Below are 26237 nucleotides of genomic sequence, written 5' to 3'. Positions count from 1 at the left end.
GCAAGGGAGGTTAGAATCTAACCGTTAGATAAGCTAAGCTAAGCTGGTTTAAAGTGCCATCCCAAGGAAGGTGCTGTTTTAGGGTTTGATGGAGGGTCCCTTCAGGTCCTTGTGTTGCTGAAGGGATGTTCCTCATCTTTTGTGATTGTGACTGGGGGGTCCCGCCAGGTTCTTGTGTAACTGGCAGGATAATCCCCATCTTTAAGGTTATGCATGTGGTGTTGCTCTTTCTTGTTGGTTGTTTCTTGGAGGGTCCCTTCAGGTCCTTGTATAACTGAAGGGATGTTCCTCATCTTTAGTGATTGGGGGTCCCACCAGGTCCTTGTGTGAACTGACAGGATAGTCCCCATCTTTTCGGTTATATGAGTGGTGTTATTCTCTCGCGTATAATGGTTCCGGGCTGATTGTGTTAATGTTGATGCTTCTTGGCCACCAGCTGTGTGATATATTGTTGTTTGCCTGTAATAGTTCCTGTAAAATAGGGTCTTGTGTTCGGTGTAGTTTGTCCCATACCGCTTTTGCTTGTTTGTGTGTTCTTATGTTAATTGTGTCTATGTTATGTTCGATGTGTATGACGGCCTATGTTTTGCTGCTCTTCTTATTGCTGTATTTTGGACTGCTTGTAGCTTTAAGTGTATGTATGACGAGTATGTACTACTGTACATGTGTATGTGTGCCTAAGAAAGAGAAAATTGTCACATTAGAGAATTTTGACTACTGGCCACATACACACGCTATAATTGGTGACCCACAGAGTGACTCACTCACAGGACGGACGAGAAACGGATCTCTTCCAGTCTTCAATCACAACATTGAAGACTGGCCAGTACATGTGGAAGCAGCTCTCACCTGGTCTGTTCCTTTTTTTTCTTTTTTTTTTTACGGGGATTAGCCTACCTAGGCACAGGTCACTGACCCACATCGGGGCCTGTGGGGTGAAAAGGTAATAGTAATAATACTAATAATAAAGAACCATAATGAAATACAATAATGAATAAAAGATCAAAAGTGAGAAACAAAATATGTATGTTGTGTTGTAAATAGTAGGAGAAACAATTGAGACCCTGCAATTGTGTGTAAATGAGGCAGAAAGTCAAATCAGCAACAGCAATCTGAGACTTGGTCACAATTTTCGTGATGCCATATGGCAGCAGGGTCTACCATTAGACAATACATTATGCTTCCAATATCTTCCCAGACGGTAGTTCCTCCCTGTTTGGTAGCTGTCTACTACCTACAACCACTCGCTACATAAGTATCAGAAGTCATCATCAATCCTCCAGATGACAACAAATTCGCAGCTCTACGAGATGCTCTCAAGAGGCGATACCAGCGGCCTGGCACCAGTCTCCTGCAAGACTTATCAGGTCTCTCCCTCGGAAATTCAACGCCTGCACGTCTCTGGGACGAGATGCGGAGACTGAACTCCAGCCACACCGACAGGCTTCCTGACACTGTTCTACGCCAGCTACACGCTCAGAAGCTCCCTGCAGAAGTTCGTCTCGCCATGTCAGCACTGGACTATTCTACAACCTCTGCGACCTACGCAGCCACGGCAGACAGAGTATTCCATGAATACACTGCTGTGCGCCATGCTGCCGCGGACAACTCAGTGGCCACGCCATCACTTAGCTCCGGTCTCATCAACCGGATCAACGCTCTTCGGACGAGCAACATAGCACAAGACATGAGGGACCTGGTACATTCCTTACACCGCAGGACAGACACCCCCGAGCAGCTCTACTTCTCCAAGTCTGCTGCTGCTCCTGCCCCACGCTTTGTGTCCTGCCAGCCCCGATGTCTCCGTCATGCCTCAGACGCCGCCGCTAGACCCCAGCACAGTGCACCTACCCTCTGCTGGTACCATCAACGTTTCGGTGCTAACGCAAGACGTTGTGAGGCTCCCTGCAACTACTCGGGAAACAGCGTCGACGGGGATTGGTAGACACCACGACCTCCATCACTTCAGGCGTCTCACTGCTGCACATCACTGATCGTATTTCCGTCAGGAAATTTCTCGTTGCCACAGGGGCATCAGTCAGCATCATCCCTCTCTCACCGCAAGACACGTCAAAGCAACCCTCTTATGACCTATTCGCCGCCAACGGTACCCCCATTGCTTCCTTTGGCGCACTCATCCTCGCCTTAGACCTTGGTCTTCCCAAGACTCTGTGCTGGTCTTTCGAGGTGGCAGACGTCTCTCAACCCGTCCTCGGCTTCGACTTCCTCACCTTCCATAAGTTCGTCGTCGACCCAAGCAATCTCTGCCTCATCCACGAGCCTACATCACACGATTCGGGGTACACGTGATACGGTCACCAAAACCAAGAGTAACTGAGGACCTAAATTAAACATATTGATTTAATTTTTTCCATTTATTTGGACCACAGATAATATAATTAATTCATTGGAACTGTAAAGTGAAATTATGCTTGCCACAAACAGTAGGTTCCTAATCATATACAGTACAACAAATATCATAACATCTGTAATTTTTGTTTTTAAATTAATTCTATGAATCATTATTTTGTGATATATTTGAGATGCTTGAAAATAATTATTATGACAATATGAGCAACAATAATACAGAAGGTGTTAGTAATAAAAATCAGTCTTGCTTAGGTCATGTCTTCACTGTTACAAGATCTCAGGCTCAGGCACTAACCACTGTAGATAAAGCTATCTGAACATTTGTCTGGGAAAACATGTACTACATTGTATACATCTATATTTACTTCTAAAAACAAAAGAAACTTTGAGGTCAATACCATCCTTGGATAATTTATGATAACAATTATATGTAAAAATAAATGTCACTTACAGATACTGTGCCTGTATAATTAAATGTTTACAGTTGGTACACAAAATTTGACAATACAATATTCCTTAAAGTAGAAACAGACGTAAAAGTAAGAAAAAACGAATTTGGACTTCCTAGAGTTTTGTGAAAAGTTTTCTTACAGACAGTAGAAGAGTTCCATACAGACAGTAGCACAGCAGCAGAGTTCCTTACAGACAGTAGCACAGTTCTTTACAGGCAGAAGCACAGTAGCAGAGTTCCTTACAGACAGTAGCAGAGTTCCTTACAGACAGTAGCAAGGTTCTTTACAGACAGTAGCAGAGTTCCATACAGACAGTAGCAAAGCTCCTTACAGTCGCAGAGTTCCATACAGACAGTAGCAGAGCTCCTTACAGTAGTAGTTTCATAGACAATAGCGGTAACGTTGACGTTATACTGTAATGTTATTACTGCGCTTTAACAACTAATACTGTATAAATATAAGGTTTTTCAGCGCATAACAAGGTAATAATAACACTGGTCTATCAATTATTAAAAACTCTAGCGGTGAGAGGCTGAGTTGTTTACAGTCTTTGGAGCCACGACACCGTAAGTATCAATATCAAGTTGCAAACCCAAAATTTTTTTGTCATCTTATAATTCAAATAACGACAAGATAATTAAATGCCATCAGCACCTCTACACCCCCATCCCTCAGATGAACAATGGAAGAAAATTAATGCGGGAGTGATCAACTCTCGAAGAGGCAGTCTGGTGGATTGGCTGTAAAAACTATATTGTGTTTTCTGCTAGTGTCTCTATTAAAACATGGCTTAAAAATGTGTATCATTGGCTGGTGGACTTGTTGTTCAGGCCAGCACTTGTAATACATGGTCTGTCACCTCCCATCTGTTACAAACTATATTATCATATCAACTTATAGCTGTCGCCTTTACTGTACAGTATGTGGTCCAGCACATTGTAGAATGACACTCGGGAGAGAAGGATTACTTATGTTCTGGGCCTTGACATAACAAGGCACTGTACAGGGTGTATCACTACGTCAGGATTAGGAGGAACACCAGTGGATTGCACGGTAGTTAAATAACCAGTGTATCTTGGTCACAAACGCCTGGATTCAGCCAAATGGCTGCATAGTGTGGCCATGAGATCGAATATGTCCTTTTAGTTAATAATTTGAGTCGTGAGCATTCTTAATTGCGCTGTTAAGGTGAACTCACACTTCTTCCTTTGTTCTATTAGTCGTCTCCTTATTAACCTCCAGTAGACGTCCAAACCTCGTGAAGGCAGTCTGGAAGATACTCCACTTGATCATCATCAACACGAATGCCACCAACTGCCCCAGGAAGGGTACACCCCACACCAGCCAATGTATGGCAGTGTCGTGGTGTGTCACGATCTGGGGGAGCGAAAAACACAACCAACATATCGTGGTGAGTACTGTCGCAACTTTGTCCTTAGATACACTGAGGGCGAACAGCAGAGCAGTTGGTATTGGAAGAGTGCACCGAGCAACCAACTGACCAAAGCTGCCTTCGGACAAGGGGAAGGTAGTGTACAAGCACAAGGCATAGTTTAAAAAGAAGGGGGCAGCAAGGCCACCTATCATCCACCCCCAGTTGATGACAGCTGCCACCATGGCCATAGATACAATGCGTCCACCTGCAATATATAATTTATTAAAATATTTTAAATAAAATGACACACACTCTGAGTAGCAAACAACTCTCACAGGCATTTGAACCTGAAAAACTTTAGCATAGCATCTACAGTAGGGTCACCTGATCGAAGATAAAGGTATATGATAAAGATAGCAAAGAAATATTTGACTATGTTGGATGTGGTTAGCTTATATTAATTTAGTTAGGCTATGCTTGTTTAGTTATATCATGTTAGTTTAGTTAGGTCAGATTGGTTTAGTTCTGTTACTTTAGGTTATTATAATTTGCAAATCTTATTCTAGTTAAACTTACCTTTGAAATTCAATATAAAATCCTGTGACATAAAATACTAGCTCAAAAAGATATGACTATACAGTCAGAGTCAAAAGTAATTATCCACCCTTCCTACAGTACTACCACACCCGCCTTTCTACACGACAGCTGATCACAAGAGGGTGAGGGAGGTAGTGTTGGGGTAGAGCTATAAGGACGGCAGACCCTGGTAGGAAGGAGGGCGCAAGTCAAGGGCCACATACGTAGTGAGAATGTATGTGGCCTTAGAATTATTCTTAACACCTGAAGAAGGTGTTAAGGTTGGCGGAGGTAGCTTGATGTTGGCGGCCTTAATGACCCTGGCAGTTGATAGGCCTAAAGCGCAAACAACCAACCAACCAGGAGGGGACATGTCTGGGGAGGTGTCATGTGGACTTAACTTTCCCTTAGTTATCTAAGCCTTTACTTGAGATTCTGGGAAGGAATGCGAGTGAGCTTTTGGCAGATAATGTGTCATTAGGGATGATAAGGCATCTGGCTTCTGTGATGGAAACCCCTGATGTGACAACATAGGAGAGGACGAGGCGTGCCTTGTTCACCACCAGTAACACTAAATGAGGCTGTCACTTGGTAACTTTCATCTCTCACCACTACCGTTCTTGAAAAATAAGTCAATATTAATTGAAGAAAAAAATAAGAATGAAATATTCCTTACATCAGTTCCACATCTCGCCACTACCATTCTTGAAAAAAAAAATCACTATTAAGTGATAAAAAACAAAAAATATCAATGAATTATTGGACAGCATGTGACTTGTCCACCCTGTAATATGTTTATTAGGGATGTGAAAATCAATGTGAATGGTATTGGCCACTGCTCCACACTCTTCGATTGGCGAGTCGCGGGAAAATTGTCAGTTTGCGAACTGGGTGGCTACAACGTGTCAGAAATTGCAAGGGAAGTTGGGGTTACTTTGAGATGCTGGTAAACCCACTGGGAGGAATCTGGGAACGAGTATTTTGTATGGTTTGTTGGCATTTGATGTATTAAAATGACTAATTTTGGGTGTGTAATGTAAACAAAACACATTTGAACTCTTACTATGCATGAGATATAATTTCAGGCCGGGGAAACCATAATTGACAGGCGAGGACATTGGATGGACTATTGAGGTTCTGTATGACCTGCGTTCTGTATTCAAAATAAATGTGAGTTCCACCCTCGTATTCAATATTTCTCCTCATATCAACAGTGTTATAAATATCTAGTTACCATTGTTTAAAACCTGAACAACAACCTGAAAATATGATAAATAAGGAAATGGATGGTACATTATAATAATCATATGATATGTGTCCCTGCTTTCTTCAATCTCCACTCTCTCTGATGAGCAACTTGCATTGCATACCACACTCCCAACCCCCTTCCAAGAAACGGCCCTCCCCCAAATCGACCATTACCCCTTTCCACCCCTCGTGACTTACCATGCTGAAAGGACCTGGCCAGGAGCGGTAGTTAGGCGATGGAGTGGACGATTACTTTTGACAGCAACTGTACTTGTGAATGCCCAGGGTAAAGGTATGAAATAAAAATAATAGCATCACTAATTGAATGGTAAGCTCAGGATGAGCATGTTAATTATCTCGTATTTCAACAGTACCCGGGCACTTCAAAGTTCGCCCCCCCCCCCTCCTTGGCAAATTTCTGGGTATGCCACTGCCTCAGATAATCTGTGATGATAGCATGAGGGTCAGAGTACAGTACTGTAAATACACTAAGTTATTGATATATTTTACCGATGTTCACAGTACTGGAAAAGCCTGCAAGGGTCTTAGGACACTTTCTGCGACTAGTTACACTACTGAATATTTTATGTCATGTACAGTACAGTATACAGTTCAAGTTTGTTCGAGACAAAGAAAACGGAAATTACCAATTTGCAGAGCTGAAACACCTACAATTTAGGGATACACGTTTTTTCCAAACAGGAAATTTATTATTATTATTATCATTATTATCTAATGGTAATTTGCCTATACCTGTATCTGGTAAAATTTCCTTTTCCACTTCAGTTGTCGTTTACCATCAAATATACTGTTCAAATACACTGTCTTTTCTTAATTACAATACATTTAACAGTAATCCTGCATATGTTATTTATTCTTTCCTATCAATAACAACACTCGCAGTCTAAGAAGTATTTCATCCCCTAACAAGCAAATAGAATACTAAATTGCAAATTTGAATACATCATCCAACTGAACTAGCAAAAACTAGAAAATTTAGGCACATTCATTTTGTACGGCATCTATTGGCAGGTCCTGGACTATAGGGCGCCGCCAGTTAGGCGGACGCTGTACCTGAAGTCCCGAAGTCCCTGCTTAAGAAGGAGTCTAGGGCATGTATCCTTGGAATTAAAAATTAAAAAATTCTCTGGTGAGATCTGATGCATTTTGAGCATGAAAAAAAAGCGTAATTTATGTAACGTACTATAATTCTTTTTGAGTGAAAAAGGGTTCTTGTGAAACCTTAAGCCTTCCTTGAGGATCACTTTTACCATAACTTACACATGTTTAGGGAGACAGAGATAACAATAAAGACGAAGTCTCTGGTACGGGGTACCTCGTGCTCCTCCTCATAGGTTTCCTTCCACACGAAGATACAGACACCCAACACCGAGTGAAGTGCCAGAAACACCGCAGCTGCCATCATCACGCAAACTGTGAATGCAGGAACAACACATTTTAAACATATATTTGCTTTCAGATTATCACTGCTCTTAGGATATACTGTACAAACAAATCAACAATGAGAAAATAAAATTAAAACCCCTAACAAGACAGTACAGGAGATATATATAGTAAAAACGTTCAAGGTCACCACACAAAATTTTGATAGGATACAAACCCCCGCCGCTTCTTCCAAAATAATTTTAGGTAATTTGTTTTCAGTAAGTGGGATAGGAAAATATTAAACATAAGGGCATGAGAGAATAATAGTAACATATCTAATTTCTTTAAGATCGCGACCCAATAGAGTGGGACTTATTTGGAGATGGGTCTTACAGGATTAACCCTTTGACTGCAACTTATTTATTCTAGGAATGCCCGTAAAATTTAATTAAGTTTAGGTCTTAGGATATTAAAAAAAAAAAGAGGTTGTAGCCTGGTCAAAAAGGAGTCTTTTGATATTAAGTAAATTAATGTACTGTGATTAGAAACGCTACAGAAGCTATTTTAGTAGTGATCACGAAAAAAAAGAAGAAAAATTACGTTTCACAATCCTTATTCACATAGAAGCACCCAGAAGCACTTACAAACACATAGCAATACATTGAGAAGCACTGGGAAACATTTGTTGCACCGTATTGCATTTTATTACACTTTTTCCATTCACCTCTCTTTATTTTACCATTTTTGCACTCGGATATATTACGTAACGATTTTTTGACATGTTAAAAATTGAAAACTTATCTAAACGGTGAATTTTCTGTGACGTTTTCCTAACATTCCATTCAACGGAGTATTTCTTTGTAACACAGCTGCAGGAATGTCAACACTTGTTAAGAGTAGGGTTGCCATATCTGAACATTAAAAAAAGAGGACGTTCCCGAAGACATCCCCCCACCCCCGCCGCCCGGCACACACTTTGGCGCTATGTAACCTTGAAGCAGCCGTGACAATTAATTTTGCATATTTGCATAGCATTAATATATATATATATATATATATATATATATATATATATATATATATATATATATATATATATATATATATATATATATATACACACCAGTATCGGTGTACTGTATTGCATTGCGTTTTTAAGGTAGGCTAATATACAACATACATGGTATAGAAATCTTAAAAAAAAAAATTACCTTTGCTTAAGGCTGAATATCTTCTTTAGCTGCAGTCTTCTTCCCCCACTGTGTGTATGACTTTATGTGCCCATGCATACTTTTCTGTAGATCGGATCTTTTTCAGTATTGGCTGATTGCTCTTTAGAAAGGTATAGAAGTCACTGCAAGATGTTTCTCGGAAGTTGTACTGTACAGTCAGAATGCCTTTCATTGTTCCAACACTCAATTTGTTCCTTTCCTTTGTCCGTTGACTTTGCATCAGTGAAAAAACTCTCTCTACATTTGCATTGTGAGATGATATAGCTAAGAAGAATTGTGCAATTCTTAGCAATTCTGAGTGGCATTGAAAGTTCTTTGATTTTTCAAAGTATCTGGTCCACTTTTTATGTGTTGGCAGATTACTAAATTCTTCATCACTCTTGTAATTTTCCACAAACTGCTTCAGGTTACTACCTTGGTCAAAACACTAAACATCATCAACTTCTACCCCCTTATCAATCAAATATTTGACAGCTAAGTTGACAACACCGTACAGGCGTACACGTGACTTATCATCTGACGAAAACTGAACGAGATCTCTACGGTTTTCGCCTCCTCTCTCTCTCTCTCTCTCTCTCTTGTCATTACAGTTTCGTGTTTTTTTTTACACGGAGAAAATGATGGAAGCTGAAGTTCCGGACTTTTGAAGAATTTTAAAAATTGCTTCCGGATGAAGATTTCGAGACCTAAATGGAGGACATGTCCGGGAAAATACGGACGTATGGCAACCCTAGTTAAGAGAGATTATGGGCAAAAAAAACACACTGGCTCTGTGACTGCTACTGTCCTTGGTTTGTTTTAACCATACAACTGTCAGAGTTGACGTTATAGTACAGTATTGTACTGTATGTACTTGACGCTGCACGCCGTCTGCAACCGACAACTTGCTTTGGTACAGTTGCGGAAATGTGTTCCTACCCTTCCCTGTGGGAATCCGTGTCTCCAAACGGCCAACCTACTGTATATGAACTATAGCAGACCAATCCGCCAATCACGTCCGTCGTTACATGACCATTACCCAAAGTCTAATTAAACCAAGTCAACCCACGTACAAGAGGAGGTGCTAATTATGTGACGTCATAAGGGCCGTAGTCGAAGAAAATGAGAGGACTCGCTTATTATTACGGGTGAGACTGTGGGGTTTCGTGATGTGGAATAGCACATAGGATGGAGGTGAGAAGGGAAACTCAGCTATAGCGGGTTTTTTATATAAATATATTGTAAGTACAGTGCGGTGCTAGGGAGTTGATGTGTGGTGAGGAGCTTGCTGAGAGGATGTGTTGCGGGGCTGTAGGTTGGAGGGATTTGTCGGCGAGGTTGAGAGCTTATATGGGTGGTCCGTCACTGATAGCCGACCACGCTCTGTCAGACCACAAGGCTTTGGCTGGGAAACTCAAAAGGGATCGGCTGGTCAGCGACAAAGGGCAGTGACAGTTGTAGGGGAGAGTATCCACTACAAGACCACCCCACTGTATTGGAATATACTCTTGCCATCTATCCTGATATTTTCATCCCATAGCACACTATGTTTCAGTTAGCCACTTGAACTTCTCATGTAATCATTATTTTTTTTTAATATTCCTATTCTTATAATAAAAAATCTCTTATAATTATTATTAATAATCCTCTTCTTCCTCTCTTTATGATTTTGCAGCCAGTATCAATGTAAAAGCAATTAAGTAATCATAGGCATATGGGTTAGCTATTTACTGGAGAGGGGGAGGAACTTGCCCTGAAAATTTTGAGGATGACCTGATTTCCATGTAAACAATGAAGCAGGGTTGAAGCACGGTGGAGACAAGGTTGATGCAGGGTGGTAACAGGGCTACGTCTTTCCCCCTCCCCCTTTCCTTCTCTCTCTCTACTACTTATTTTACTTTTATCCTCTTCCCCACTGATCGGCTCCTTAGCCGCTTGGGTGGTCAGTCACGTCTCTGTTACGCACTGTTGGCAAGTCTCCGATCCACGCTAGGACACTTCACCCGAATCCCGTACCCTTCCAGTTTAATTCTCGTCTTGTAATGGGGTACGCTGTCGAGAACCTTGGCAAAATTTAGGTATGTAATGTCGATATTGCCACCCAGTTCCAGAATTTGGGTCCAAACATCCAGTACCTTGAGTAATTGTTAAACAGGAGCGCCCCGGCATAAAACCGTGCTGGCAATCCTTTACAAGGTTGTTTCGTAGTAGATATTCCATCATGGCATCTCTTATAATGCTCTCAAGTACTTTACATACTATGCTGATCAGGCTCACTGGTCTATAATTATTCGGAGTGACGATCGCCTTTCTTGAAAATAATAAGCACATAAGCTATTTTCCAATCACTGGGGACCTTTTGCTCATCCAGGCATCTACAGAACAGGGTCTTCAGGAGCTCAGCAAACTCATAATACAACTTTCTTAGTACCCTGGGATGCACCATATCAGAGCCGGGACTCTTATAAACCTTTAGCTTTCCCGATTTATTTCTTATAACCTTTTCTGTGAACACAATGCGGGTCAGTGCTGTGTCGAACTGTCTGTCCTCAAACACAGGAAGATTGATCGTATCCTCTCTTGTGAAAACCGAGGAAAAGAAACTGTTCAATACCTCCGCCTTGTCCTAGTCAAAATCTGCGTAGCCGATACTCCTACTCGCGTTTTCAATTTCGACTTTGCGTAGCGGTAAAACACTTTTGGGTTTGAATTGACCTCACACGCAATCCGCATTTGGAACTCTTTTTCAGTCCTTCTACACTCTGGCTTTGCTTGGTTCCTGGATCTGGCATACATCCACCTGTCCTGCTCATCGGTTGTCTTAAACCACGTCTTGAATTTCTTAGTTTTCTTTTTAACTTTGTCGACCGCCGCATGGTTCATGTGTAACGGTCTTCTTGTATTCCTGGAGGCACTCGGTTTGGTCTTGGTTATATATTTATCCATCAAATAGTTCACTTTACTGGCTATGATATTTAATGTAGTGTCTGCGTTCTTATACCTTAGTGCAGGGGTGGCAAACCTTTTTGAGAGCGTGTGCCGAAATTGGCGATAATATTCTGAAAAATTCTCTCGCGTGCCCGTGGGAATTTTGAGCTGAAGATTATTATTTTCAAGCAAATTTACAAAACCTGCTTCTATACCAATCATGCTAGGTGCACCATCAGTTGTCACGGAAACTATTTTTGAAAGATCAGCTTGTCGATTAGACAGTTCGTTTACTACTACTGCCTTACATATTTCAGCCCGTGGTATGCTCAGGTAAAGTTACCAAGCTAACCAGTTCTGTGTGGATGTCGGTCACACTAGAATAACCCGTTATAGTACACCTTTCATTCTTCACACAGCCAAACTGTGGAATGCTCTTCCTTTTTCTTTGTTTCCATACTCTTACAATCTGTTTCACTTCAAAAAGCTGGTTTTCCAGCATCTTCGTGGTGTAGATTAATATAGTCCTTTTCTATTCTATTTTTAATATCTTGTAGTGGACTTCTCCCCTACAACTGCCTACAACTGCGTAGCAGCTCACCACCTGCTATCGCATTCCAATGTGCCGCCTTCCCTAGCAACCAACCAGATGTTACCGTATCTTAGCAACGAAACTATTCACCGGCTACTTCTCGGGTTTTCCCACCATGACTCATAGCGGCTGCTGCGGGGTATATAAGCTCTGTCTCTCCATTGAGATTCAGTACTAGAGGAATAAAGATGAGAGTGACCAACCAGCTCCACTAAGAACCTGGCAGGCCTCTCCATACAGTGTACCTTTAGACTAACACAACTAACACTTAACTAACACCAAAAAAAAAAAAAAAAAAAAAAAAATGAGACTACCCTCCCAGTTACACAAGGACCTGGGCGGGCTCACTAACTCCAACAATAACAAAAATAATAATAATAAGCAGCATTATATAAATAAACCAATATTAATACAAAGGTCTGACGACCCAAGGGAGCAGAACAAAGACAAAACACCAATAAGAAAGATGAAGCGATCTGGTTGAGCCCAGATTCTTTCTACTCCTACTGTATTTCAGTTTCACCACTTTTTCTTCAATTCCTAATAATCTTCTTTCACCTCTTAACTAATGACTTCGTATCGTATCGAGATTCAGTCTGACCATTCTTCTTGAACAAGCAACACCTCCTCCTCTGCCGCTGCCTGGCTGCCCCTCGCATCTCCTCGCCTGCCTGGCGGTCCTCGCTCCCGCCGGCGAGCATGGCGACCCACCAGCTGTCCTTCCCTGAGCTTCCTCACCAACCAACTCTCATTCTGGCCCATCTTCCTGAACACGCAACACCTCCTCCCAGCAAGCTCCTAGCTGTCCAGCATTCATTCAACCAGGAGGCCAGCAACAGGCAACATCTTCTCTAACGAAGCTCCTGCACATCTACCTCCTACAACACGCTACTCACCGAACGTCTCTATTGAACAGCTCCTCACCACACGGCACCTCCAGCACCAGACTGTCTGTCATGTAACTTATAATATACAAGAAAACCACATTAGAGTTTCCTTCCATCCTGTGTGCTAGACAACATTAATATCTCGGTACCCCTACAATATTTTTACTCTTATTTCCCACCAATATCTACCGTACATAGAATTATTTTTTACTATTATATCACAGTGTTTTATTACCTTACATGCCCCTAACTTCAATATTAATCAAAATATTCTCCATAAGCAACCAAGATCTGCGTATTTTTAGTGGGAGAAATCGCTTAACCCCCCCTCCGGACCGCTGACTGTATGACGTCATACGCGGCGAAAGACGAATTTTCGACTCAAAGTGGGTTGTCTTGGTTAATTAGACTTTGCCAATACTCAGGCATTCATAAACAGTGATACTATTACTGCAACGTTGCCGTTTGGAAACACGGGTTACCACAGGGGGCGTAGAAACATTTCCGCAACTGTACAAGCAGAACCGTGAACATACAAAGATTGATGAAAAAGTTACAACCTACAGTTAGTGTGCAGTCAGGGGATTAAATAACTATTAGTTTAAATGGTTTAAAAAAAACAATTACAGCGTCGCTATTCCTAAATTACTGCGTTTTTTCCTTATTGTAGCCCAACTCCGCCTCACCAGATTTCAGAATACATGTACAAATGAAGAATTTTCCCAAACATGATAATATAGATACTGTACTCACTATCTTCATAAGCGACTTCCAAGTCCCACCACAGATCAATTATGATGTATGTCTGTAAATAAAACATGAATTTACAAAAGTTATTTAGTTATGCAGATTGTAGACAATGTTCAAGATTTACATTTGAGACTGGCGTTCGGATTTAACCGAACTGAATGTTTGGAGTTATAGCTAATAAAAGTTTTATTGCATCACAAGAAACTTTGAGGCAACTACTCAAGGACACTCTGAGATGTCTAAACCTCGTCCCTGCCGCTACGTTATAAATTTTCATTCTAAAACTTTTAAACAATTTGTAGAAAAAAACCTTGTTTTGATTATGTTTTTGCCTTTCCCATACGCGACAAATTATTATTTCCCGAAGAAGAAAGTTGAATAAACATTTAAGGTGACCTTTTAGGAAGTGAAGGAGAAAAAATCCTGATCTAAAGGTAATCTTTTAAACAGGGCCCACCTTTAGTGCTGCACTATAAGCGCTGACAAATGTCGGGCTGTCATGATAATTTAAAAGTTTCACTGAACATTTGCTGTGAAAAGAAAATTTTATCACTTTGAGGGTTCAAATATTTTATGAATTTAATTAAAAATACCTGTAAGTATAATTGTAGGAGTTATAACTAAAGGGTAAAACATCTAATATCTCCTGATTACCCGTACCATAATAGGGCCTAAACATAACTTTTATAGCCGATATGAATAGCAACAGTCTCACTTGGAGTGAGGTACAAGGACTACTGTACTCATAAAAGCATTTTTGAGCTTAATAGTTATATATATATATATATATATATATATATATATATATATATATATATATATATATATATATATATATATATATATATATATATATATATATATATATGCCAGGTCTCCAGTTTTGGACCGGAGTCTCAGGAAATTGATCTTTATCTCCGATCAGAATTGGGAAATCTCCGGATTATCACTGACTTCATTATATTTGTTTTTAGTTTATCACATAATTATATGATATAATAATTAATTTTCATCAGAATGATGATAATTAGCATGTTTCCACACTACATCAGTAACATGGATGGTAAGGACGAGACCAACTCTGCAGCTGACACATGGGCCTGTGTGGACAGGTTTGATTCCTGTACATCTTGAGAACAGGAGCGGCGGTGGAGGGTTGGGGGCAGGAGTGTAAGGTTGGCTGCTGAGTCGCTGACAGTACATTACTTTTACTTTTTCTACTTATATCCTCTTCACCACTGATCGGCTCGTTAGCCGTTTGGGCGTTCAGCCACGACTCTGTTACGCACTGTTGGCAAGTACTGGGCATGCAATGGCTCCTGAATGTAACTGAAACTGTTGCAGTGCTTGTCAAGTCTGGTGTCGTTACAACACTTTCTGGTAGATTCTTCCAGAGTTCACAACTCTCCGAAAAGTTTGCCCTCACAGTTTTCTTGACCTGCGGCTTCTTCAATCTTGAGCTGTGACCCCTTGTGGGGCAAGCGTCTGCCAGCTCCAAGAAAGGACAATCGACTGAGTAGGGCCCCTTGAGATGCTTTTACACCTCAATTAGGTGGCCCTTGCCCGTCTGTAGTATAAGCTAGGCAAGTTCAGGCGCTCCGATCTCACAGGGTAGTTGAGGTGCCGAAGTGCAGGCACCAGTCTGGTGGCCCTCCTTTGAACATTTTCAACCAACTGACAGTCCCTAGCATATCTCGGGGACCAGACGGGGTGACAGTACTCCAGATGGGGAAGCACTGTATATACTTTTCACACTTGCCAGATGATTCTGGTGTCATTGTACAGGGGTACCTAGTGACAGCACTAGGATCCCGCTTCCTCTATCAAGGAATAAACAATTGAAATTGAATTGAATTGGGGAAGCACTTCACTCTTGAAGATCGTACGAGGGACGGACCGTCTAGATATCTGAACGGCCTTCTTATAAGACCCAATAATTTATTTGCCTGATTTACCTTCTTCTCGCAATGGCCCGAGAACTTCAGCTCATTGTCAACATACACACCTCGATCCTTCTCACATTCAGTCTCATATAATGCAGTTTCTTCATCCCGTTGGGACATATGATACGCCTCCTTACCGTCTGTACGCCCCAGGTGCATCCTCTTACACTTCGTGACATTGAATCTCAGCAGCCATTTCTTCGACCATTCTTGGAGCTCACAGAGATCCTTCTGCAGCTCTTCACAGTCCGCATGGTTCTTGATTTCCCGAAATAAAATGCCTCAGCTTTATCCTGGTCAGAATCTGCGTAACTACCATCTTCAAGCCTCAGGTCTGATACTCCTACTCGCATTTTTAATTTCGACTTTGCAAAGCGGTAAAACGCCTTTGGGTTTGACTTGACCTTGCTTGCAACCAGCCTGTGGAACTCCTTTTCAGCCTTTCTACATTCTGCCTTTGATTGGTGTCTGGCTCTTGCATACATCCTCCTGTCCTGCTCATCGTTTGACTCAACCCACGTCTTGAATTTCTGGGTTTTCTTCTTAACTTTGTCGACCGCCGCATGGTTCATGTGTAGGGATCCCCTCGTATTCCTAGAGGCACTGGGTCTTATGGAGCTGATAATCCTTCAGTTAATTATTTGAAATATTGTTCTGTATTTACAAAGCTAAGAGAAAAAATCAGCAAATTTGGAAAGTTAATTAACTGTTACTGCCACATTTTGCATAACACTGCAAGACATGCATGTAAAACTTTGTCGTATGATGTGGAAACACTTGTCGTCACTCGTCAACATATTAAATAAATTCGCGTGTAGTGATAAAAAGGTTACTGAACTGAAACAGTGTTTTGAGTCGTACATGTTAGTTAACGTAAAATCAGACGATTCATATTAGGCTCAATAGCCCACAAAACATGTAGCTGTACCTTCTTTATTGAGTCCCCCGTCTGAGGCATCTGGTTTCTCATCACTTCAGGACGCCTGAGTCCTCCGTTTTCTCTCAATCTTAGAGCGCACCCGAGACTCCGGGTGAGCTCTTCGTTTGTTGGTGTGACACCAGTGTGTAAATTTTGGGCACATACACGTAATTATTATATGATACCAAGTAAACATTTATCTCTACAGCTTTGTCTTTTGATAATCAGTGACTGTTTCATATGTACCTGCCATATTTCCCTATAATTATTTGTTAGCAGGTAGACATACTATTAATTAGTTTTTTATAATATGTAAAATAATTTCTATTATTTGTACGCACATATTTATTTTCGAATAGGTAAAAACTAGTACTAATTATTACCTAGCCCTAGTCTTTCATTAATAGCTGTTTATTTTCAATCATGTTACATAATAATTTGTAAACAAGTTAAAACGAAGCTATTTATATTCGTATCTTTTCATGATTAATCAAGTACTTAATATTGACCTTAGGATATGTTCAAATACCCATCTCCTATGGCCTCAAAATTTCTGAAATTGGTCAAATTAAAAAAATATACCCGGGGTGTGTGTGGGGGGGGGGGTACAGCGCTCCCCAGCCCTGCTGTATAGGCTGTCTGCGCTCGCTAGAAAATCCTCCAGGTGCTACTCCGGATTTTAAAACCCTCTGAGCTGACAACCAATGACCTAAACGTAATTAAAAGACTTGATATAGAAGTGAATTGACCTGCAAGGTTGCCTGTAGAAGGGAGCCCGTGGTGGTGTAGAAGAGTCTCAGGGTCGCCACCCAGTAGTTCGCCGTCCAGCTGAGGGGGTTCTTCCACCACTCCCACGTCCTGTGTTATAAGGGCTGAATCAGTGGTCTGGCCAACACACACACACACACACACCTAACGCTGTCTAACCTTTAACTTGTCAATCATCAGAAAAAGCGATACCCAATTTTTCATCCTTGCTGACGGTTTATTACCCACATTATTGGTGAACTAATTATCTCCCTTCATTCTGTAGTTTACAAGGTGTAAGTAATTAAGGTGTTTCCTCTTTAAAACCAACTCCAGCATGGGGAAATACCATTACGTAATAGGACTTAAAACCACTATACGATAACAAATTGTAATGTGAGCAAGTTAAAAGTACATAACGTGAAACACGTGAGAACCTGTTAAAATATTCACAGGGCAGAAAAAAAGCTGTAATAAGATCTACGCCTGACGTCATAAGTGATTATTGGGTATGGAGGTCTTTCATTTTGAGGGTCGTAAAGTTCGTTGGGTATCAATAGAAATATGGATCTGTATCTGATATTTTTATTCAGAGAGACAGTGTGCTATCCAAGTTGGGTGTTTGATAGTCTATTAATTTAGAAGAATGAAGCCACATAAGAAAAAAATATAAGAAACAGTGCAGAGAGTAGCTGACTTTTCTTAATGGAAACAATCACACTTGTAAACAACAACAACCATTACCACTACAGCCTACAGTACAGGTCTGGTGCAGCCGAGTGTAGGACAAAAGCCCCCCAGGACAAAAGCCCCCCAGGAGATAAAATAAGAATTTTTAAAATAATTATTTAATTTTTTTTACAGTTTATGAACACTTCTCTAAACTAACCTAACCTAACCTAGCCTTCGGGAATTCTGTTATAGTTATAAAGAAGTATACAAGGCATGTTTATTAAATCTGCAATGACGTTATGTTCTGTCTACTGGGGTAATTACTCCCCTGACATTCAGTGACCTCACTGGGCCCTAGGGTCACCTCAGTAAATACAGAATGAACATGAAGGTAAAATATGTCGCCTTCTTTTCTATTTATTTAATAATGTTCTATATCAAAATTGAAAGTTATAATATTCTAATTATTTAAAGTGTAATATTTTCACATTTAAATCTATTTGTTTTTAATATTTCTAATGACCCTCTCTTTAACATAAACACAGGGGGCTTCTGTCCTATTTTGCACTTTTACTGAGGGGCTTTTGTCCGGGCCCCGGTGCAACCATTGCAAATTTATTCAATCTAGCAGCACTAGCACTCAATATTCAGGACAAAATAAAAGATAGATTTAAGTTAAATAAAATTATATAAACAAATATCCTATTAATACTGTTTATGTCATAAATGTATTTAGTTTGGTACGATCATGTCTTAAATACCAGTTGTTCGGTCTGTTATATATATATATATATATATATATATATATATATATATATATATATATATATATATATATATATATATATATATATATATATATATGTGTGTGTGTGTGTGTGTGTGTATGTGTGTGTGGATCATGTAGCTCCACAATAGAAACGTGGACAAAATAAATCTTGACAAATCCACACAGGAAAGGGAAACAATGGAGATGTCTTGAATAAAGACGAAAGCTAAGGTGTTCATTGTTTCCCTTTTCCTTGTGTGACCTTATTAAACATGAGGTCAGGTCATAATCATGACATCCACTAATCCGCACACGAACACCAACACACACATAGAGGAGCTTAAGAGAAAGGACAAGGTGATTAGTCAAGTTAAGTCAGGTAAAAAATATGGGACTCACTAAATATCTATCCTACATCTAGCTCCAAGGTTTTCAAAGCATTTTTAACCTTGTTGATCATTGTTTTAAAGGGGCTAAAAAATCCTTTTATTCTACTCAAACCAGGCAAATTCCTACACTTAAGAATATTTTGACTGCCTTATCGCAATGAATTTGTCCCGTTAGTTCAGTCCTTTAAATTATTAAATATTAAAGTTGTATAGGAATTTGAGATAAATTTTTGTTAAATGGTAATACTAAGAGATTCTTATTGTCATGGGTTGCCATCAGTTCTATAAAAAAGATTTCTTAGTATTGTTAAGGCATTTGTCTATAAAAGACCTAGGGTACTTAAGGTTCAAGCCAATATTATATATATATATATATATATATATATATATATATATATATATATATATATATATATATATATATATATATATATATATATATATATATATATATATATATATATATATATATATTTTTTTACGGGGTTTGGCCCACCCGGGCACAGGTCACTGACCCACATCGGGGCCTGGGGGCGAAAATTGAATAATAATAATAATAATAATAATAATAATAATAATAATAATAATACAAATAATAATATTATTAATAATAATAATAATAATAATAATAATAATAATAATAATAATTATAATAATAATAATAATAATTCATAGTAAATACAATTATAATATAAAATACAAAATTGAAAATAAAACAAAATAAAAATTATAATAATGTAGTAATAATAACAAAGAACAACAAAGAAATAAAAAAATAAAATAAAAAGTGAGAAACATTATATGTATGTTGTGTTGTCAATAGTAAGAGAAACAATTGAGACCCTGCAATTGTGTGTAAATGAAGCAGAAAGTCAGATTAGCAACCTGGGACTTGGTCAATTTTCGTGTTGCCATCTGGCAGCAGGGTCTACCATTAGACAATACATTATGCTTCCAATATCTTCCCAGGTAGTAGCAAAAACATAGATGAAAATATTGACTATTTGACTCTATTATGGTGGGCAGAATAATAATGAATGTATGAACACATTAATAGGTTTCCTATAAATACTGAACTTAAAGGTGTTGTTTATTCTGTGGATCAGACAGTCTAGGAATGGTAATTTGCAGTCATTCTCTAATTCCACAGTGAATTTGATGGAGGGGACTAAGTTGCTAAGTTGTGGTAGAAAAGCTTTTAGGTCCTCATTACATGGCCAAAGACATTGTAGTGGACGTCTCCCCTACAACTGCATAGCCGCATTCCAATGCCACCTGCTATGTCTTCCCTAGCAACCAAACGAGCGGCCCAGGGGAGGGGCGTCACCAGATGCCACAGTATCCTAGCAACCAGCCACCAGCTGCTACCGTTCCCTAGCAACGGAGTCAAAAGACCTGCGACTTCCCACGGTCTACTTCCGGCGGCTGTGTATATAAGCTCTGTCTCTCCATTGAGATTCATTCTGGCCTCTCTTCTTGAACACGCAACACCTCCTCCTCCGCCGCTGCCTGGCGGCCCTCGCTTCTCCTCCGCCTGCCTGGCGGTCCTCGCTCCCTCTGGCGAGCATGGCGACCCACCAGCTGTCCTTCTCTGAGCGTCCTCACCAACCAGCTCTCTCATTCTGCTCTCGGTTCCTGAACACGCAACACCTCCTCCAAGCAAGCTCCTCGCTGTCCCGTTCTCATTCAACCTGGAGGCCAGCAACAGGCAACATCTTCTCTAACGAAGCTCCTGCACATCTACCTCCTTCAACACGCTACTCACCGAAGGTGTCTACTGAGCAGCTCCTCACCACACGGCACCTCCAGCACCAGGCTGTCTATCATGTAACTTATATTATATAAGAAAACCACCACCTTAGAGTTTCCATCCATCCTGAGTGCTAGACAACATAATATCACGAAACCCTACAACATATTACATCATCTACATTTCGAAAGCGCTTAGGAACTTCGTGTTTTTTGTTTCCTTGTGGTTATCAGCATACACACACACACACACACACACACACACACACACATATATATATATATGCAAGTAAATCACTGTAGGTGCGCGTGATCTACAGTAGGTATATGCTGATAACCACAAGGAAAGAAGAAAACGCTTGGGAACTTCGTGTTTTCTTTCCTTGTGGTTATCAGCATATATATATATATATATATATATATATATATATATATATATATATATATATATATATATATATATATATATATATATATATATATATTTATATATATACATATGCAAGTAAATCACTGTAGGTGTGCGTGATCCAAGTACAGTACTGTATATGCTGATCACCACTGCCATACATGAACGGTCTAATCAAGACTCACAAGCCTAATAACCCAGCAAGACCCATCATTAGCTCAGTTGGGTTAATCACTTACAGTATAAGTTATGTAAATGGTTAGTTTCCTTACTAAATCCCCGAGTTGGCAACATTTCTAACTCTAATATTAAGAATAATATGGATCTGGTTGATAAACTCAATAACTTACACATTAATTATGATTTTAAACAGGTCAGTTTTGATGTAGCATCACTCTTTACAAAGGTCCCAGTTGATGATTTACTGGAGCTCCTCACAGATTCCCTGGATAATATTTCATTGACCGTCTCGAACGATGACTTCATCGAACTTATCAAACTATGTATTAAGGATTGTAAATTTGAATTCAATGGAGAATATTACGCTAAAAAATTTGGTATGGCAATGGGTAATCCGCTGTCACCAGTATTATGCAACTTATATATGAAATTCTTTGAGAAGAAACTATTAAGTAATATTTTACCACCTTCAGCAGTCTAGTTTAGATATGTACAGACTGTACTCACCCCTGAAGATGTGAATTACACGAAAGCGCTTGGGAACTTCGTGTTTTCTTGTTTCCTTGCGGTTATAAGCATATATATATATATATATATATATATATATATATATATATATATATATATATATATATATATATATATATATATATATATATATATATATATATATATATATATATATATATATATGGTGTGTGTGTGTGTTAACTTCTATTAAATTAAGGATCACTGAGTTACCAATTAATCTAGACTTCAAGAAACACTTACCAGACCAGGAAAGCTTGGGAAGGGATGAAAAGGAACAACACTTTTTGTATCTTCTTGGGCCACTGGCGCTGCTCCATCCTTGGCTTCTCATGCCTGCAGGCACAAGACATCACAATTATTTTCATTATCTATAGTCCCATCTTCGTAAGCACCCACCAATTCTGCCTATCCAAGAATTGTTTTGGTTAAAATTATAATAGCAATTCAGTATACTATATACAGCTGTTTTGGACACAGGAACAATTATTATTGCATTACCCAAGATACTTTATGATTGGAATAAAAAAAAATCACTAACCTGTAGAAGTTGAACCAGTTTGTGAAAAATCCACCCACGCAAAAGATGGCGATGGTGAAGCCTCCGAAACAGTTGGATGTTCCGCCATGGGTCAAGTGCACGAAAGCACAGGCCACTACCATAACGACGTCAAATACATACAGCAGTAGCACCACCAATGCCTGTAGCCGATTGGCTATTTTGCTACCGGTCATTTTGTGTGTGTATGTGTGTGTTTGGAGGCAGGGCAGCGAGGGAGGCTGTGACTAAAGCTGTTCTATTAATTATAATTTTCCCTTGGATTCCTGTACTGCTTCTCAGTCTTCTTGCTATTTTTTTCACTTCTCTTGGTCTACTTTTTATTTTACTTTAGCATTCTCTCCCTTCCTGTACGTTTTCATTTAATAATTTTAGTCCATCTATTTCTAACTCTTCTGTTGCTTTTTTTTATTTTGCGCCTTTTCCTTCTATTTGTTCTTCATCCTCTAGTTCTTCCCGATGATATCCTCTCAATTTGTTATTGTCTGATGATTCAAATTTATATCTATAATCCCTGAAACAGATTATTACATTAGTTAGGGGGAAATTATTTATATCATATTACAAGTTAATAAACTTGATGAATGGTTAAGACACTTAGAATATGAAGTTATCATATTTCAAAATGATTCCCATGAGGAATACACTGCTACAATAAAGCCAAGATCAAAATGCAATTTAGTTTCGGCTTCTGAGGTGGAAACCCTAAGCATAAAATGTGTCAATTAATTGATAGTGCTATGGTAAAATAATTTTGTTAATGATAACATATGTTACAATTACAGTAAACCATTATATGAAATTGGTAGATGAGATTGAAAGTACGTATAGCAGACACCAATTTTTTGGGGTACTCCATAAATCAGGAAACCAATGTTGATAAAGTCATTTTGGTACGAGGATGAGAAATTTAAAATAAAATAAAATATTTTTTTTGTCACAAATTATGATTAATTTTTGCAAAGTTCATTCATTGAGAATTAACTACCATTAAACATTACTGAAATCATCTTTAACACAGGTCTTGGATCATCAACAAAGGTCGTTGATCAACACTGGTCATCGATTGTGTTATTTTCAGTTTTATAAACCAACCAGTAGAGAACAAAAACAGAACATAACTCAGAATATCGCCAGTGTTCACCCAGCTCCTAACTTTGAAAATCGTCTGTTTTTCCTGCTAATATTAGCCATAGTTATTATGAAAACACCAAATGAAGGAAGGCTGATGGCTATCAGCCTTCCTTCATTTGATGTCCTTCTATGCAGAAACAGTTTATACTTCATTTTCTTACCTTTCACTGTAAATTTCCTGTTCCACAGAGTTGCCCAGATCTTACTGTACAAGACTACTGTTGACTCTCAGGAGTCATTTGTTATAATTTAAGAATAATCAGTTACCGATAATGTGTACCTCACTAGCAATGAGAGTGGTGGAATGCTAGGAGCAAACTACAGCACTTGTTAATTCCTAACTGATAAGATACAGCATGATAATGGCTAGTGTATGCCTGATAGTGTATCTCTGATAAGGGTCGTGCAATTTTTCTACCAATAATACCATGAGAAAGAAGGAGCTATCTGTACAGTACAGTACCATAATCTGTCTTGGTACTGTATCTCTGTTAGTCTGTCTGTCTGCACATATTGGTCCAAGAACTTTGGCTTAATGTCGTCAAACTCTCTCTCTCTCTCTCTCTCTCTCTCTCTCTCTCTCTCTCTCTCTCTCTCTATATATATATATATATATATATATATATATATATATATATATATATATATATATATATATATATATATATACTGTATATATGGTGAAGAGGATAAAAGAAAAAATCTAGGAAGACCATGCTCAACATCAAATACAGGTTGTGGTTCGTCAAATATCTCAGTGGATGGGACAAGGATAACTTTTGCAACTCGCTGTATGCAACAAGTTTTTTGTTGATGTTACCAGGAAGTAAAATTCCCAAAATGAAAGGGTATAGTATAGTCAGACTCCTGATAAAGTCCCTGACAAAGAGGACTACCAAGAGTTACTCAAAACTCCTGACTGTGTGGGCAATTTTGTCCTTTTCACCACCCACCACATGATGTGGGTGATATGGCCAGGTAGTCAGAGCTGGGACCGAGCGTATTTCCACCAAAAGATCCTCACCAAGTGTATCCAAGCCCGTCCTTTAGGGGGGGCGAACAGGGGCGACCGCCCGGGGCCCCGTGGGGCCCAGCACTAGACCCAGTGACCTTGGACACATAACCTGTTGACTGGTTAATGTGACCTGATGGCTTACGCCACCATCGCAACCGTGACCTTACCATCCATAGCGACAGTCCCAAGGGGGGTTGGTGAGGGTGGGTTCCACTGACCGCATAATCTGACTCCATATATATATTTTCTGGGGCCCTGCAGTGGCTGAGTTGCCCCGGGCCCCGCACCCTCCTAGGGACGGCCCTTAGTGTATCATTCCATTCCTGAAGAATCCTATGTTCTAGTCGTCAAGGCAGTGACTTTTCTGCACGACAAAGCCCCCTGCATAAAGGCTGTTTAAATACAGTGTAGTGGATTTCTCCCCTACAAACGCTGTTTGTCGCTGAGTAGCCGACCCCACGAATTCCCCAGTGTATGCCTCGTGGTCTAGGTCAACCAGCGCCGCCTTACATGACGGAGGTCAACTACTAAGCCACGCCTACCTCCGCTATTTAAGACCTGACCTCGTGGTGACCACCCTCTTTTCTACCTACACCAACCAGCAAGCAACACATCCTCCTCCTCCGCTCCTGCCTGGCGGCCCTCGCTCCCGCCGGCGAGCATGGCGACCCACAAGCTGTCCTCCTCTGAGCACCCTCACCAACCAGCTCTCTCTACATCACGCTTGTAACCACGCTGCCACTTCCCAGCACCAAGCTGCATTGTACATCCAATACAACATGTATACAGAGAGCACATTGTGAGTTTCCTTTCTCCATCCCATCCTGAGTGGAACCAAACATGACGTACCACACAAATGGTGACCCCCGGAGATTCGCACTCACACAGGATGGAGGAGAAAGAGATAACGCTATAAGTCTTCAAGCAACATGGAAGACTGGCTTATCCACCCAGAAGCAGCTCTCATCGGTTCTACAGCTACTGTCTCTACACAGCAGGTTAGACACCCTAGAGCAGCACTGCTTCTCTAAGCAGACACCAGCTCCTCTTCCTGCCCCAAGCACCACGTCCTACCGACCCCAACACACCCGTCCTGCCTCAGACGCTGCCCCTGGTCCAGCAGTACCCCCTGCCGCTCCTGATGCTGCCCCTGCTCCCGACGCGGCCCATGCGCCTGAGTGCGGACCCACACATCCCTCTTTTCTCCCTCAGGTACTCCCTGCTACTGTCCTGCACCCTGCTGCTGTCGTGGACCCAGCTGCTGTCACGAGCCCTCATCCGCTTCTGCTGACGCAGCCCCTGCTCCTGACCCAGGCCCACACACCCCAGCAGGCGCATCTGACGACTCTGTACCTGCCATGAGGGAAGCACAACATTCATCGCCTCCACACACCCTTTTTCTCCCTCTCTACTCTCACAGATATTGTGTATCTAGACAGTTGTCTCTAG

At 40.2% G+C, this 26237-nt stretch overlaps 1 protein-coding gene across 1 annotated transcript; it reads right to left on the bottom strand.

The window, feature by feature from the left end:
- Positions 1 to 2360: 2360 nt before the first annotated feature.
- LOC121873310 lies at positions 2361 to 24086 on the bottom strand. Its single transcript, XM_042376815.1, has 7 exons — positions 23935 to 24086; positions 22622 to 23153; positions 22324 to 22416; positions 17387 to 17495; positions 13779 to 13830; positions 7303 to 7455; positions 2361 to 4462 (listed from the first exon to the last, which is right to left on the bottom strand). The coding sequence occupies exons 2-7, from the start codon at positions 22813 to 22815 to the stop codon at positions 4017 to 4019; spliced, it is 1047 nt and encodes a 348-aa protein (XP_042232749.1). The 5' UTR covers positions 22816 to 23153; positions 23935 to 24086; the 3' UTR covers positions 2361 to 4016.
- Between the last annotated feature and the right edge of the window lie 2151 nt (positions 24087 to 26237).

Source organism: Homarus americanus, unplaced genomic scaffold, assembly GCF_018991925.1.
Source record: "Homarus americanus isolate GMGI-L3 unplaced genomic scaffold, GMGI_Hamer_2.0 scaffold32929, whole genome shotgun sequence".
Taxonomy (NCBI): Eukaryota; Metazoa; Arthropoda; class Malacostraca; order Decapoda; family Nephropidae; genus Homarus; species Homarus americanus.
The sequence above is the reverse complement of the archived record's forward strand: the minus strand, read 5'-3'. Positions and strand labels throughout refer to the sequence as shown.

Bases quoted from the DNA above. Each gene is read 5' to 3' on its own strand.
- LOC121873310 (XM_042376815.1), bottom strand. From the start codon at position 22,815: ATGACCGGTAGCAAAATAGCCAATCGGCTACAGGCATTGGTGGTGCTA. The intron at 13,831-17,386 runs GTCAATTCACTT...TTTTATTTACAG, and splicing joins TTCTACAGGCAACCTTGCAG to ACATACATCATAATTGATCT. The intron at 7,456-13,778 runs GTGAGTACAGTA...CTGCATTCACAG, and splicing joins GGAAGTCGCTTATGAAGATA to TTTGCGTGATGATGGCAGCT.